The sequence below is a fragment of the Mytilus trossulus genome, chromosome 8, assembly GCF_036588685.1.
Source record: "Mytilus trossulus isolate FHL-02 chromosome 8, PNRI_Mtr1.1.1.hap1, whole genome shotgun sequence".
Classification (NCBI taxonomy): Eukaryota; Metazoa; Mollusca; class Bivalvia; order Mytilida; family Mytilidae; genus Mytilus; species Mytilus trossulus.
The window spans coordinates 39338710-39353017 of record NC_086380.1 but is presented as its reverse complement, the minus strand read 5'-3'; the positions used below and the strand labels follow the sequence as shown (position 1 = coordinate 39353017).

General features: G+C 31.5%; 1 protein-coding gene and 1 long non-coding RNA gene across 2 annotated transcripts; both read right to left on the bottom strand.

Annotated features, from left to right (window-relative positions):
• Positions 1-970: 970 nt before the first annotated feature.
• LOC134727653 (carbohydrate sulfotransferase 8-like) lies at positions 971-2267 on the bottom strand. Its single transcript, XM_063592035.1, has 2 exons — positions 1332-2267; positions 971-978 (listed from the first exon to the last, which is right to left on the bottom strand). The coding sequence occupies exons 1-2, from the start codon at positions 2248-2250 to the stop codon at positions 971-973; spliced, it is 927 nt and encodes a 308-aa protein (XP_063448105.1). The 5' UTR covers positions 2251-2267.
• Positions 2268-2347: 80 nt separating this feature from the next.
• On the bottom strand, positions 2348-7307 carry LOC134682028 (uncharacterized). The gene is made up of 3 exons (XR_010100763.1): positions 7207-7307; positions 4766-4821; positions 2348-2424 (listed from the first exon to the last, which is right to left on the bottom strand). It is a non-coding gene; the product is annotated as an uncharacterized LOC134682028 (long non-coding RNA).
• Between the last annotated feature and the right edge of the window lie 7001 nt (positions 7308-14308).

Below are 14308 nucleotides of genomic sequence, written 5' to 3'. Positions count from 1 at the left end.
GGCATTCTGTAACACCGACATATCCATTCTGTGAACAATATATAGCAATTAATGACATTATACATATGTATGTCACACATTTGGCAACTGTTTCAAGTGCATACTATGTAGCCGGTGCTTTGCATTGGCGCCAATTGGCATTTCGTTTGCGCCAAAAAAATCTTTCATTTGCGCCACAAACCATACTTCATTTGCGCCAAAATAAAAACCTTTCATTTGCGCCAATGTCAAAAGTAAATACAGGTAAATAGTACAAAACAGAGACTTTTGATAATAAATACTTGAGTAATACATTTGGACAGTTTTAAGCATGATGCACAATAGTAAAGTAATATGTCTATCCTGGCAAAAAACTTGTAAGCGACGATCCTGATATATTCCTGTCTGGAAAATCCCCCCTCTCATGTGCATACCATTTTGATCCAAAAGATAGTTCTGCAGTCCATGTCAGTTGTTATACTGGCTTTGTAAGGTTTTATTTTATTTGGGGTACTACTAAACCACTTGTCCTCATTTTTCAGAAAATATGATCTAATGATAATCTAAATGTGCATGGTTTATATCTAATTGAAAATGTCCATATGGACACCTCGAACATGTGAACACTATTATTATAATATATTATTATAAACCTTATAAACCTTTAGTTAGTGACTCTCAGCTTCAGAAATGAGTATGGCATTTTACTCACTCAAATATCCAGGGGGAATACTGTAGAGGCAAACCTTTTAGAGCATTGAATACTATATCATTTCCGTTATATCTTACCTGAATTACCTGTTAAATGGCGCAAATGAAGTTTTTATTTTATGGCGCAAATGAAATATAACCTCGTGGTGCAAATGAAAGATTGTAATTTTCAAAACTTGGCGCAAATGCAATGCGTCCTATGTAGCCTATTATTTTGTTTTATTTTACAAGGAGATACAAGTTTTTCGACTTGGACCTGTCAAAGTGTAGTTTTTTTCCTCTATGGTTCTAATGGAACAAAAAATACAATAAAAAATCAGAATAAAAAGATTGTCAAATTTTTAATAACATGTAACTTAATATGTAAAAAAAATATATATTTTAAGTCGATTGAAATATTAGAATAGCAACCGCTGAGTGGATTGTACTAGATAAATGATTTTACATGTAGTCAAAGCAGTCTTGACACAATGATTTACAATGTGGCTATGTCCAAGTTGTTAGAAAAAAAATGTTGTAATAAATGATGTTATATAAACCTAACTGAAGTATGTTAACTAAATTTATCTCTCTTAAATTAACTAATATTTTGGATTTTACCATTTTTTTTCAAATATCAAGCTATAAAAAGTCAAAATAACTAAAATTATTTCTTTTGTATTCCTGCAACAGTAGCCTAAGACTTTTTCTATAGTTGAACATTTCACTATCTATCTTAGTAACTGCTCCTTCTAGCTGTTCTAAAAGATTAACTGGTAGAAGACTGTACGACTCTAGAAAAACTTCTTTTTTCTGACTTTTGACTTTAGACTTGGATATTATCGAATTTGATGCTTTCATAACAAGGTCTTTGTACATCGTAACATTGAAATCTTCCGGAAGTGAAATAAGAGGGAATTTATGGTTTTTATCAATTACCCCTCTCATTTGAAATCCTCGCCAAGTTCTTTGACAAGCTTCATAAAATGTTATACACTTTTCAATGTCATATCTCCGTTCGAACATAAACGCAATTCTAGAGATAACATCGGATGATAAATGTTCTTTGTCCATTCGGAAATCAAAACCATCGATATGGAGTTCTTTTCTATTCGGAAGATGTTTGATGGTATGTTTAAAATCCCATTTTATTGTCTCGAGTTTCCATACGAAATCATAATGGATCAAACAAGGTTTACAGTGTGTGTGCATTGGCGTAAAGTGTGGTTCCTCCATGTTTTTTTCTCGAGTTGTAACATGGACGACGTACTGAATAAACTCCAAGAACGTAACATTGTGTCCACATGATTGTTCTTTTACTGACGAATTGGGTCTAAAATGTTTTATAATATACCTTCCTCTCTTTTTCCAAAATATTGGACTTGGCAAGAAAAACTTATCTATGTAACCAGATAAAAGTCTTTCGAAAGGATCTCGCACTATCATTATCCTTGTATAGTTATCTCCCTTTTGTCGTTGTCGATTTATGTGTTGGTCAGTACTTCCATGCTTTGTTTGGTGGTTAAGTTTTGTTTTTCTTGCTAACGTATAATTTTGGAAATGCCTAAAGAAACTTTTCATGAATGATGAACCGACTTTTTCTATCCAACAGCATTTTACACGCAATATTTCGTCAACAAGAGGTTGGTGTACAAGCTTTCTGTTGGGATATAAATTGGGATGATATTTGCAAAACTGTTTTAAATTGGTGATCCGTTCCTGTAGCATAGAGTTGTGTTGCTCATCGTCAGGGTTCTGAGTAAAATGAAATTGTAATCAGGTCATTTATGTATTCGTCATTTTTTTTAAATAAAGATTTTAAAAAATAATTGGCAATCGACACTCACAACCGAGAATGGACTAACTGTTACAAAAAGTATTTGATAATTTTATAATACAAGACAGATAAAATTTAAATACACTAACAGTACCATTTCCAAGTATTCAATTTTTATATTTTAGCCATAATGTTCAATAAATTGGTGTTTAGCCTAATGCCCAGTGACAAGTATAAGAAAGGTCGAGGATGACAATAGTTCTATGTTATTCATCGGGATTGAAAAATGTATGTTATACTGAACGACTTTAAAAACGCAACACTCATTGTGTTGATTTGTTTTACCAAATGGTGTTTCAATTTATTCTCTTACAAATGCTTTTCATGCTTACAACACTTCTTTCTCTTTGCAAAACAATCAAAATCTGAATAACCATTGGTTATTGAACATACCGAATTTTTGAAGTCGCACGAATTTTTAAAGCGAATTTTGGACCCATGAAAGATTGTTTCAGTTTTTCTGCTTTGTGAAACAGTTTTTTCAATCCTTTGCCACACTGAAATCAGTTAAAAAATGTTGTATATCAATATTGTCAATACTGAGAAATTAAAAAAAACTGAATCAGCCCTTAAGAATGCAACCATACTGTATGACTTCAAAAACTCGTCTTACTGTTCTTCCGACAACGATACAAGTAGACAAGATTTGTTGCTGGCCATCAATGAACAGACCAACGTGTAGTGACAATGAAACGCCAACATAATTTGGTAACGTAACGTCATTCCGGTTTACAAAACTTTGAATTATCGAAAAAAAAACTAAGGATTTTCTTATCCCAGGCAAAGATTCCCTTAGCCGTATTTGGCACAATTTTTGGGAAATTTTGGATCCTCAATGCTCTTCAACTTTGAACCTGTTTGGCTTTATAAATATTTTGATATGAGCGTCACTGATGAGTCTTATGTAAACGAAACGCGCGTCTGGCGTACTAAATTATATAAACCTGGTACCTTTGATAAATATTGCCAGACATGTTTTCGGCCGCAACGTCAACTGCTTATCAAATTGCCGAATCCCATTGCGTACAGATGCATTCCATAAATGTTTCCCATCAACTGCATCGCCTTAAATTCGACTGAAGAAATATTTTTAATCCCCTTAAATTCCAATCGCATACTTGCCAAAACCAATTAATGGGTTGAACAAATGCAAAATCAGAAGGTGTTAAACAGAACCAAAATCATGTGAGACAGAATTTGTTGACCATTCTGACAATCATTTTGGCGTTTGTAACAGGCAGTCATCGCTTTTGACGGTGACACATTCATTCAACAATAACAATACAATAATCTAGTGTTGCGTTTCTCAAGTCGGTCAGTATACCTATATGTCTGCTGTGTATTATTAATTTCTGTTTCAACGTATCCATTACTGATACTTTATTTGCTGTTGGTTGACAATAAATATACTAGTAGTCTTAGATGCAAGATTTTTGTATTCATTGTTAGTGACTTTGAACTAGCTGTCAGTTACTGCGATAACTCTAAGATCTTAACTTCGCGTCTGTTTGTTGTTGGGTGAAAAAGTAAAGCTCATGTCCACTATGTGTGTATGTAAGGTGTATTTCTATTTATGCTCGTATGAAAAGTTAAGCCTTTTTCGACTGATTTTATAGTTTGTTGTTATGTTGCTTCAGTGGTTGTACTGTTAAACATCTTTCTGAAGTTGGGGAAAAATTGGGTACCCGCTAACATGTTTAACCTGTCAACTTCTGTTTGTGCCTGTAACAAGTCAGGAGACTATATTTTCTGTGGTAGCCGTTTATTGCTGTACTATATAATTTGTTTTCCCGTGTGCATTGTTTATCATTTGACATTTTAAGTCCTTTTATAGCTGACTTTGGTTTGGGCTTTGCTCATTGTTGAAGAGCGTATACTGACCTATAGTTGTTAATTTGTGTTTCATCTTGTTCTTTTCAGGAGAGTAGTCTCATTGGCAATTTTACCACGTATATATTTTTTTATAGAGTGATACAAGGCTTCTTTTTTTAGTGTCTCTCCTATGGTTAGTAAATATAAGGTAACACAAAGTCGTACAATGTAGTATGCGTTTTTGTGTTTATGCGGCTTTTTATATTTGGTACATTGCTCACAGTTAATAGGGTTACAAATGCCTTCGTAGACCAAATGCTAGCTTTCGTCGATAATTTGAAAAAAAGAATATGTCCACGGTAATCAATTTTAAATTTTAACATATTCGCTGTGATCTACAAAATGTATAAAGACTAAAAAAAATGGCCAAACTGTAATAAGTTTTACCTCATCCAAAAGTATTGCTGCATAAGAACCATTCGGTAACATAAATATTGGTTTTCCTGAAGTAAAAAAAAGTTAAATTTGTCGTCTGCGTCAAAGTGAAGTATTATTTTACAAAAACTAATTTGCATTGTGGTATAGGGTTTTCAAATAATTGTTTCTTTACGTTTCAGTAATCTGTCTTTTAGAATAATTTAATTTAGTTTATGAAAATGCGCGAAAAAAGTTCTTAAAATCTTTACTAACATTTTTCATAAATCCTTTTTATAACTTTATTAATAAAGTTCAGTAGCATCTGTGTTTTTTTGGTTTTTTTTGTTTGTTTTTATCTTAATAATACAAAGTATATTTTAGTTAAAAAAAATTCATATACGACATTTTGGAAGCCCAGCGACGAAATGGTCATTTGTTTCTTTGAATGCTTATGACGTCTAATACTAAATCAGTTGGTGGTGTTTTGAATGATGTTTTAGTCCTCGGTGAAACATATGCAGTTTTGTGCCAAACAGATGAGTCTAGTCCTTCACGGTTTGTTTTTGTATATCTGGTGTTATGTTGTGCTGTTAAACCACTATCCCACCTAATAAAGAGGGTTGATAACTTTCAAATGTATTTAACTTTGCGACATGCTTTATGCTCCCGTCCAAAGACTGATTACATTTAGTTGCTTCATATCAAATTATAGCACAGAGAATGTCGTTGGTTTTCTCTTTTTGGATTGTCATGACGGGGCCATATAATAAAAGATTTCTGTATGATATGGGTTTTGATGATTTTGTAGGACCTTTTGTAATCAATGGTTGCTGACATCAACACCTTTTGACATCTACAGGACAGCTGTCTTGTTAGAAATCATAACTCATTTATTTATGTTCATTAAGCGTGAAAGTATTGATTAATAGTGTATAGCAGTATGCGCATTGAAACTGGAACGGACGCGTAGTTTGACAAATTTTTTAATTTGATCATTTAAACGAAGAAAAAATACATTATTCTAGCTGTTCCAAAGTGGGAAAAACATGCTAACCGTGCCATCTGTTGAATTTATCTTCCCCTAGACAAAATAGTACTTTGCAGATTTCGTTAACATCATCCCTTCGTAAATTTTACGGACACCATCACGAGTTGGTTGACCATTATGGAATAACCGTTTCACAAATAATATCGGATATGTTCCTTACGTCGTAACTACAATCCCCTTCCCTTTCATGAATTTGACCTACCGAATTAGACTATTTACCGGATTTGTAATCACATAAGCAACACGACGGGTGCCGCATGTGGAGCAGGATCTGCTTACCCTTCCGGAGCACCTGAGATCACCCCTAGTTTTTGGTGGGGTTCGTGTTGTTTATTCTTTAGTTTTCTATGTTGTGTCATGTGTACTATTGTTTTTCTGTTTGTCTTTTTCATTTTTAGCCATGGCGTTGTCAGTTTGTTTTAGATTTACGAGTTTGACTGTCCCTTTGGTATCTTTCGTCCCTCTTTTAAGGATGTACTTTAACTTGATAGTAATCTTGGAGATCTTAAATTAAACATTGAAACTGTTATCAGAAGAGAGTTAATTAAGGAACAAAATTAGCTAGAAATATTGTGGCTCCATTTCCAAGATATTTTTTTTTAAAGATAGGAAAAGGCTGACTCGGACTTATACGCCATATTTGCATTGGTGTTATTTTGTTCTAAATTTGGATTTGAAAAAAAAAGTAATCTAGAATCTGCTTAAATTTTAGTAGATGACTTTCATGATCTATTTAAGTCATGGTTATTTGAAAGAAAAATGAAAAGTAGAATCCGAACATTTAACAAAAAATCCTGACTGTAAACCTGACTAAAGTACATCCTTAAGGTAGTATGGGTGTCTTTCGCCATCTTGGATGGTAAATAAGAGAGAACCTTAGGTGAAATTTGCAAAATTGTATAGGGAATGCAAACAACTAATGTGAATTACTATTAAAAGAATACAATTTTAAGATTTTAATTTATGAAATATATATGAAATTTTTTTAAAAGTATCATTCTATTTTTAACTTGATTTTTTTTTTTTTTTTTCGTTTCTATTTATAAATTAGCACTCGAAGAAGCCTACTGTCATTTTGTCACAACCTGTAGCTATAGAAAATGTATTATATTTTTGAACATATCACAATATATACTACGTTTTCGGCAAAGTATGATCAAATTCTATAATTTTTATTTTATACCCCATGACACCTAAAGCAAAACTTTAGATATCTTTCTAATTACATGTGATTAAAAAGTAATATATATGTAAAATTTTGAAAATGTTTACGCATGTTTAAATATATAAATTCGAAAAAATAATGTCAAGCAATTTAAAATCTAGTAAACTTTAACCTTAAATATCTAAACTAGTGCTATGAAATTAATTGTGTATATTAATTCTTTTACACTTTATGTGTGTGTTGTTAATTTTCTGTTACCTTGGAATTCATTTCGGTACAGAAAAAGTGAACAAATAATGAAGCACATAATTCCTATTCCAACTACTTTTTCCTTCATCCGGTTGATACATGTACAACCGGCGCACATTTTATTGTGAAGAACAAATGTATAACCTTTAACTTAAGTTGAATAGTTGAGGGACATCCAATTAATATAAATAAAGATAAGATTTGACGTTAAGTATTTAATAGCCAACACCTATAATTTTATTATTACCATAAGGTTTTATGACCCATGCATTTCAATGATCAATTATTGATAATATGCATGTTTGGACCATATTTCACTGAGTTTAAACTACCCCGGTAAAAACTAATTGGACTTGATAGTATCTAATGTTAAGTACATTTGTACTGTGACGGACCAAGGATACAAATCCTTGGACGGACTTAGTAGATAAAAAAAACACTGTGCAGGAAAAATTTGCAATTCCAGAATTGGCAAATCGGACTTTGCCGGTTTACAAGATATCAAAAATATTTGTTAGCCCAAGCGATAGATTATAAAAAAGAAATGAAATTTCCCCATATGTCCAGAAATGTCACCGTTGTCACTATTGTCACCCCATTCTAGATCTGGACATGTATGCATAAAACAATATCCCATTGTTGTATAAAGTTACTGTATGAAAATCCGTCTGTTTGGATCAAATCATAACTTAGGTACCATTATGCATATACAAAAAATGTACGGATACTGGGATAAAATCAGATCTGTTCTGGCGGTTTTTGTTTAAAAAAAAAATCAAAAAAATCAGAAATGTATTTTATAAACAACAGGATGTATATAAAATTGACTACACGTATGAGTTTAGTAATATATGGTATATCAAAGAACACATGATGTACATTATAACAGATATTTTTTTTAATAAAGATCCAAATTACCGTCCGATCGTACACTGTTCAGCAAGCGTTGCGGTGCGTAAACCTGCACATTCCTGCAGATAAACGAACAGAAAGTAACAGGACAAAAAGTCACAGGACATAAAGTCACAAATTTGATAGGACAAAAAGTCACAGGACAAAAAGTCACAATTATTTTTTTTGACAATTGTTTGAATATATAAGAGAAAGATCTTGAAATATTTTCTTTTTATAACATTTATTCATTTTTAAGTGTAGGACATTGTTCATAAGCTTTGTTAAATGAAAAGTTATCAAATTTTAATCACGCAAAGGGGACATTTCTTGGCACCATGAAGCCTTTTAAGTACAAAGTCACTTTGACATTTTGTTTTCAGAACAATTATTTGTTCATCATTGAAATTTATTGAATAAATTTTAATTACAAAGTTGCTTTATATATAGGAGTTCAAGAAAAAAAACAAATACTTTGTTTTTAAAATTATTTTTTTCTTGTTTAAAGAAAAATACTCTAAAAACTGAATTGTGACTTTTTGTCCTGTGACTTTTTGTCCGTGACTTTTTGTCCGTGACTTTTTGTCTGTGACATTTTGTCCTGTGACTTTCTGTCCTACATTCAACCTGCATTGTGTGTAGTAGTAAGAGTTCTTAAGCTCGACAGGAAATAGCTTGAATACCCGGATGTGTCAACTCACTGCTTCTGGCAATAATTTCTTTAACCATGCTGATCGTCAAGTTAAGGGATTAAATAAACTTTTAAGGTTGTTTGTTGATGTAATTTATACGTGTTTTTCGTTTTCTTTCCCCCATAGGAACTTCGAAAATTCATATGAGAAATGTACTTTTAATCAGCTGTGGTGACAACAGTGATAACGGTGACATGTTGGGACATTTCATTGGGATTTTTTTTTATTATCATATACTTAGACTAAATAACATATGATTTTTACTGTATGATGATAGCATTGAGTTAACGTAAATTACATATTTTTCGAATTGGTGCTTAGCGGGCTGATATGAAAAGTTTATCACATGCTTCGAGTGTTACATGTATCACATGCCTTTCCGTAACGTTATCGCATGGCATTCCGGTAATACTCGGCAAATTCCGGAAAATACACCACAATGCTACGTTTTCATTGAAAAACCTTTACAAAGAAGGGTTCAATACAATCATTAGGATACTTGAAAGTATATTTTGTAAAATAATGAAGAAAAAAAACCCCAATCAAATTCGTCCATATTAAAATGTTTTTCTTTTCTGTTGAAGCATATGATAAAAAAAAAGGTTTCATACCGAATGTACCAAATTTGGGGTCCGAAATCTGCGAACTTTTTAATCTTTAAACTTCTATTTGGGAACCACATAAAAGGATCTATATATGAATCTCTGATTTTTCTCCATTGTTGAAGCATATGATAAAAAGATCATAACATGTCATTTTTCATATCGCATGTATTATCATCCCTCGGTCAATATCAGCACAAGAGCCATGCGGCTCTTGGGCTGATATTGAACATAGGGCTGATAATACATGCGATATGAAAAATGCCATGTAATAATCTGTTATTATCTATCACTTGAGCAAAAAATATTTTTGATATCTTGTAAACCGACAAAGTCAGATTTGCTACTTCAGGAATTGCAAATTTGTCCTGCACAGTGTTAAAAGTTATGCTTTCTGTTTACATATACATGTATGTTAAGTATATGAAATTGTAGTATATAAATACAGATATTACTCCTTTCGTTTCAATAATTGACAAATCGGTAAAAATGCATGACAATATGAGTGTACCTTATCACTTATTGCTAAAAGAAGAAAGGGACTATGGCTAGTTATCAAAGTGTTAAATCAAATTTTATTCAACGCTTATTCCAATACATTTGAATATTAAACAGACTGAATTTTGTTTTAATAATAAAGTGATGTTTATATACAACTTTGAATATTTGCATAGACATCAAATATATGTCAACATAGTTACTACTTTGTATTATTAATAATAAATATTTCAAACTTTAAATTTTTAAATGTTGGCATAGACTAAGTTCACCGTTTGTTTTTACCTGACATAATCTATAAACAGACTCCTCAAGTACATTAGAAATATGGAAATTATTTAAATGAATAAATATACTGAGTGCCAATGAAAACGCAACACTTTTGTTTTTCAAAAAAATCTTATAATTTCTATTTTATCTATATCAGAACTTTGTATAGTTGGTTGAAAAAGACTTTTAAGACAATTGTCGACAATTTTACGGTTGGGTGATTTTTGGAACAAATGCAAGGTAAGGGTTATTTTAAACGGTCATACACCGAGTTCACCGCTTTTCAACATACCCACCATTTTCACGATTTTGTCATTTAAATGGACATCTATGAGAAAACCATGCAGATGGTGCTCCATGCAAAGTTGTTTGATTTTGATAATACTTTGCTAACATGTTCAGATTGACCTTATATGAAAGTCATGCAAGTTTGAAGCCCTTACACTGCTGGTAACCATGGTTACGATAGGGATTTAGGATATTTCCCAGTTTATTTATAGATGCATTTACTGAAATGCATAGATTTCATAGATTTCTCAAATAGAAATAAATACTATAATACTTCTGAGTGTTTAAATACTTTAATAGCACAGATAGGATGTGTATGAAGTATAAATCACATAATTTTATTAAACATAATGATATATATAGAAAATAAGGGCGTGGCAAAACACATAAAGTGATAAAAAATATGGCCTTTTCATCAAATTACACTAAAATAGACACTACAGCCCAAAAGTCGCTTTAATTTACCCTAAATTTCAGACATACATTGCATTTTCTTTGGTTCAAAATATTTTGAAGGGATTTCGGTTGCAAATTAATTTTATAGATTTTATTGATCATTTAGATGGCCTCCCCCCTTTTTTTTGGGTATTTTCGCAATAAATTGAGGAAAGTCTCATATTTCAATTAAACCAAGCATTCAAAAATAAATACTTGAATTATACTGATTGTATTATGCAAAATAGGTAATTCAAATAGAAAATTCAAAGTGAAATGGATTTTTGTGTCACAAACAATAGTAAGCATCAGGCTTAAAAACGGGGGGAGCTGCCAAAGACAAATTTTTTTTGGTATTTTTTTTATTCCAAATTCCTTCAGTACACTTGTCCTTATTACTTTAAAGAGTAAAATCCTTTCATTTCTTTCAAGTAATCCTATTTTGGTTATTGCAGCTTGCTAATTACTAAAGTTTTATTCTGGTTACTCAAAAATGATATGAAATTTAATGTCAAGTTCATCATATTGAAAAATCTTAAGTATTGACATTCAGAATATGTGTTCTACAGGTAAACAAAGATAAGACAGTTGCAACCTTTTACTTGCATGCTGGTAACAATATAAGTCATTTTGATCATGAGTACCTGAGACAGTGATGATAAAATCTGAATTTCTATTGTACAAAGGGAGATAATCCAATAAAAATGTCGTTTTTTAAAAACCTTAAAATTGCATGTACATATTTATTTAAACTAACATACGCTTCATCAATTTAATAAAATACAAATATATCTCTATTAGGTTATCTGGTGAGAAAGTTAATATTGCAGTTGAGCATATACTATTCGTTTGCTTTTGTTGTAGTACTGTCTTAAATTCTCCTCGAAAAATGTCTGAATTCATTTTAGCATTGATACATTTATAAATATTTCAATCTGTTTAAATGATCAGAAATGTTATTTTATTTATAGCATTAGTATTATATTTAACAATCAATGTAGATGATACAATAACACAAAATGATGCTTAAATGCAAGAATAAGATTACTATAAACATACATAAAAGTTAATTCAAATTGACTTAGCAGCACAAGACAATTGTTGCATTAGGTATGGAATTTAGGGACGTATTAAATTATTTCCATACTATCTGATAAAGATTTACATACATGTAACTACATGAACTACGAAAGGTAATTTACTAACAATTCAATCAATAAAACTAGTTAGTCAATCTAAGTAACAATTTCTGACAAATGAAAATTTTATAATGTTTATCAAATGGCCAAGTACAACCGTAATCTTCTTGATTGTCTTCAATATTGATGACCTTTTAATGCAGAAGTAATTTTTAGACTTCTTCTTTGCTGATGAGAAAGCCATTCTAATGGTGAGACAGTGAGAACACTCTAAGTCCTTGCAAATGTCTCTCTCTTCTCATTTGTGTTGCAACTGTGTGTTGACTTGGTTGTTGGTAAGACTTCGGCGAGATTCACATTGCTGTTTATTTCTTTTTTCAAAGCATATCCATGAGTTCCATTTCAATTTATTTTTATTTGAGCTTGCAATTTTTTAACACCAACAGGAAAAATCAAAGACAGATCAGAGCCTTATTCAAGTATCCGTAATACTATCCAAGTGTTTCTTCATCATTAACATGTTTATCAACAAAAATGTGTCCCAGCAATCAGTCTTGTTTCATGAACTCCAGTTATTTTTGGATCACCAAATGTCTGTAGAAAAAAATAAGAAAACAATTGTTATCCATTAAATGATTGAAATTTCCTAAAAAAGAAATTAATTATTAACTTGGTCATGTTGGTCTTATATTAGTGTAAATGTGTTTCGATTATCACAACTCTGACATTCCAGTACATAGAATAAGAAATAAAGTAAACTAGCTAAAAAGCTGCAGCAAACTTAATTTTAATGAAGTTAAATTTGCAGATTTCATCTTGTATTTAATTAATGACATTATGAAAACACAAAAATAGGGAGATGAGTATTGATTACAAATGAGACAAATATCCACAAAAGATCAAATGAAATGAATGTAAGTCCCCTGTACAACCTTCAACAATGAGATTTAAACAGCTCAAGTACATTCTATTACAACGCAGAGATTGCACCTTAATGAGGTTGGTGGTGTTTGTATACCAAATATAGTTGACTAATGCATAAAGTATTAGCCAAAATAGACCATAACTCACAAACTTAACTTTGACCACTGAATCATAAAAATGAGGTCAAGGTCAGATGACACCTGTCAGCTAGACATGTACACCTTACAATCATTCCATACAACAAATATAGTAGACCTATTGCATATAGTATAAGAAAAACAGACCAAAACACAAAAACTTAACTATAACCACTAAACCATGAAAATAAGGTCAAGGTCAGATGACACCTGCCAGTTGGACATATACACCTTACAGTCCTTCCATACACTGAATATACTAGCCCTATTGCTTATAGTATCTCAGATATGGACTTGACCACCAAAACTTAACCTTGTTCACTGACCATGAAATGAGGTTGAGGTCAAGTGAAAACTGTATGATGGGCATGAGTACCTTGCAAGGTACGCACATACCAAATATAGTTATCCAATTACTTATGATAAGAGAGAAGTAAACATTACAAAAATTCTTAACTTTTTTTTCAAGTGGTCTCTGAACCATGAAAATGAGGTCAAGGACATTGGACATGTGACCGATGGAAAGTTCGTAACATGAGGCATTTATATACAAAGTATGAAGCATCCAGGTCTTCTACCTTCTAAAATATAAAGCTTTTAAGAAGTTAGCTAACGCTGACGACGGATCACTTTCCCTATGTCAAGCTTTCTGCAACAAAAGGTGCAGGCTCGACAAAAAAATCAAACTAAGTTTAGTTCTGAATCCCTTATACCTTGATGTGGTTCAATTTAAAGCTTTTAAGACATGCCCGAAATTAGAAAAATATGACTACAATGCACTGTTTAATTTTGCATAATATCAAAGAACACCAATTATTCCATTCTTTTACCAAATCAAGTTTAACTTTATTTAGATTTAAACATATTTTATTTGCTCAAAGCAAAAAAGCATCAGACACAAGTAAAACATACTTAAAGTTTAACTTTAGACGCTTTTGACCCTATAGCTGATATGGATCATTTAAAAACAAGCCAAAACATTTGAAATTTGTAAAACAATAAGCATTGAAAACAAATATATAATTAATTTTACAGCTAAATTCCAAAGGCATGTAAATCTAAGACTTTGGTTAGCTTGCATGGTTTGTTTGTATATTGTACAATTACAATTGGCATAACGTCTAATCAAATTTAAAAGTACTCTACAAGAAGATATCAACATTAATTACAAAGCTTGAATTAATATATATACAACGGAGCAAGCAAACCTTCCAAAGTTTTACTCTACATGCAGT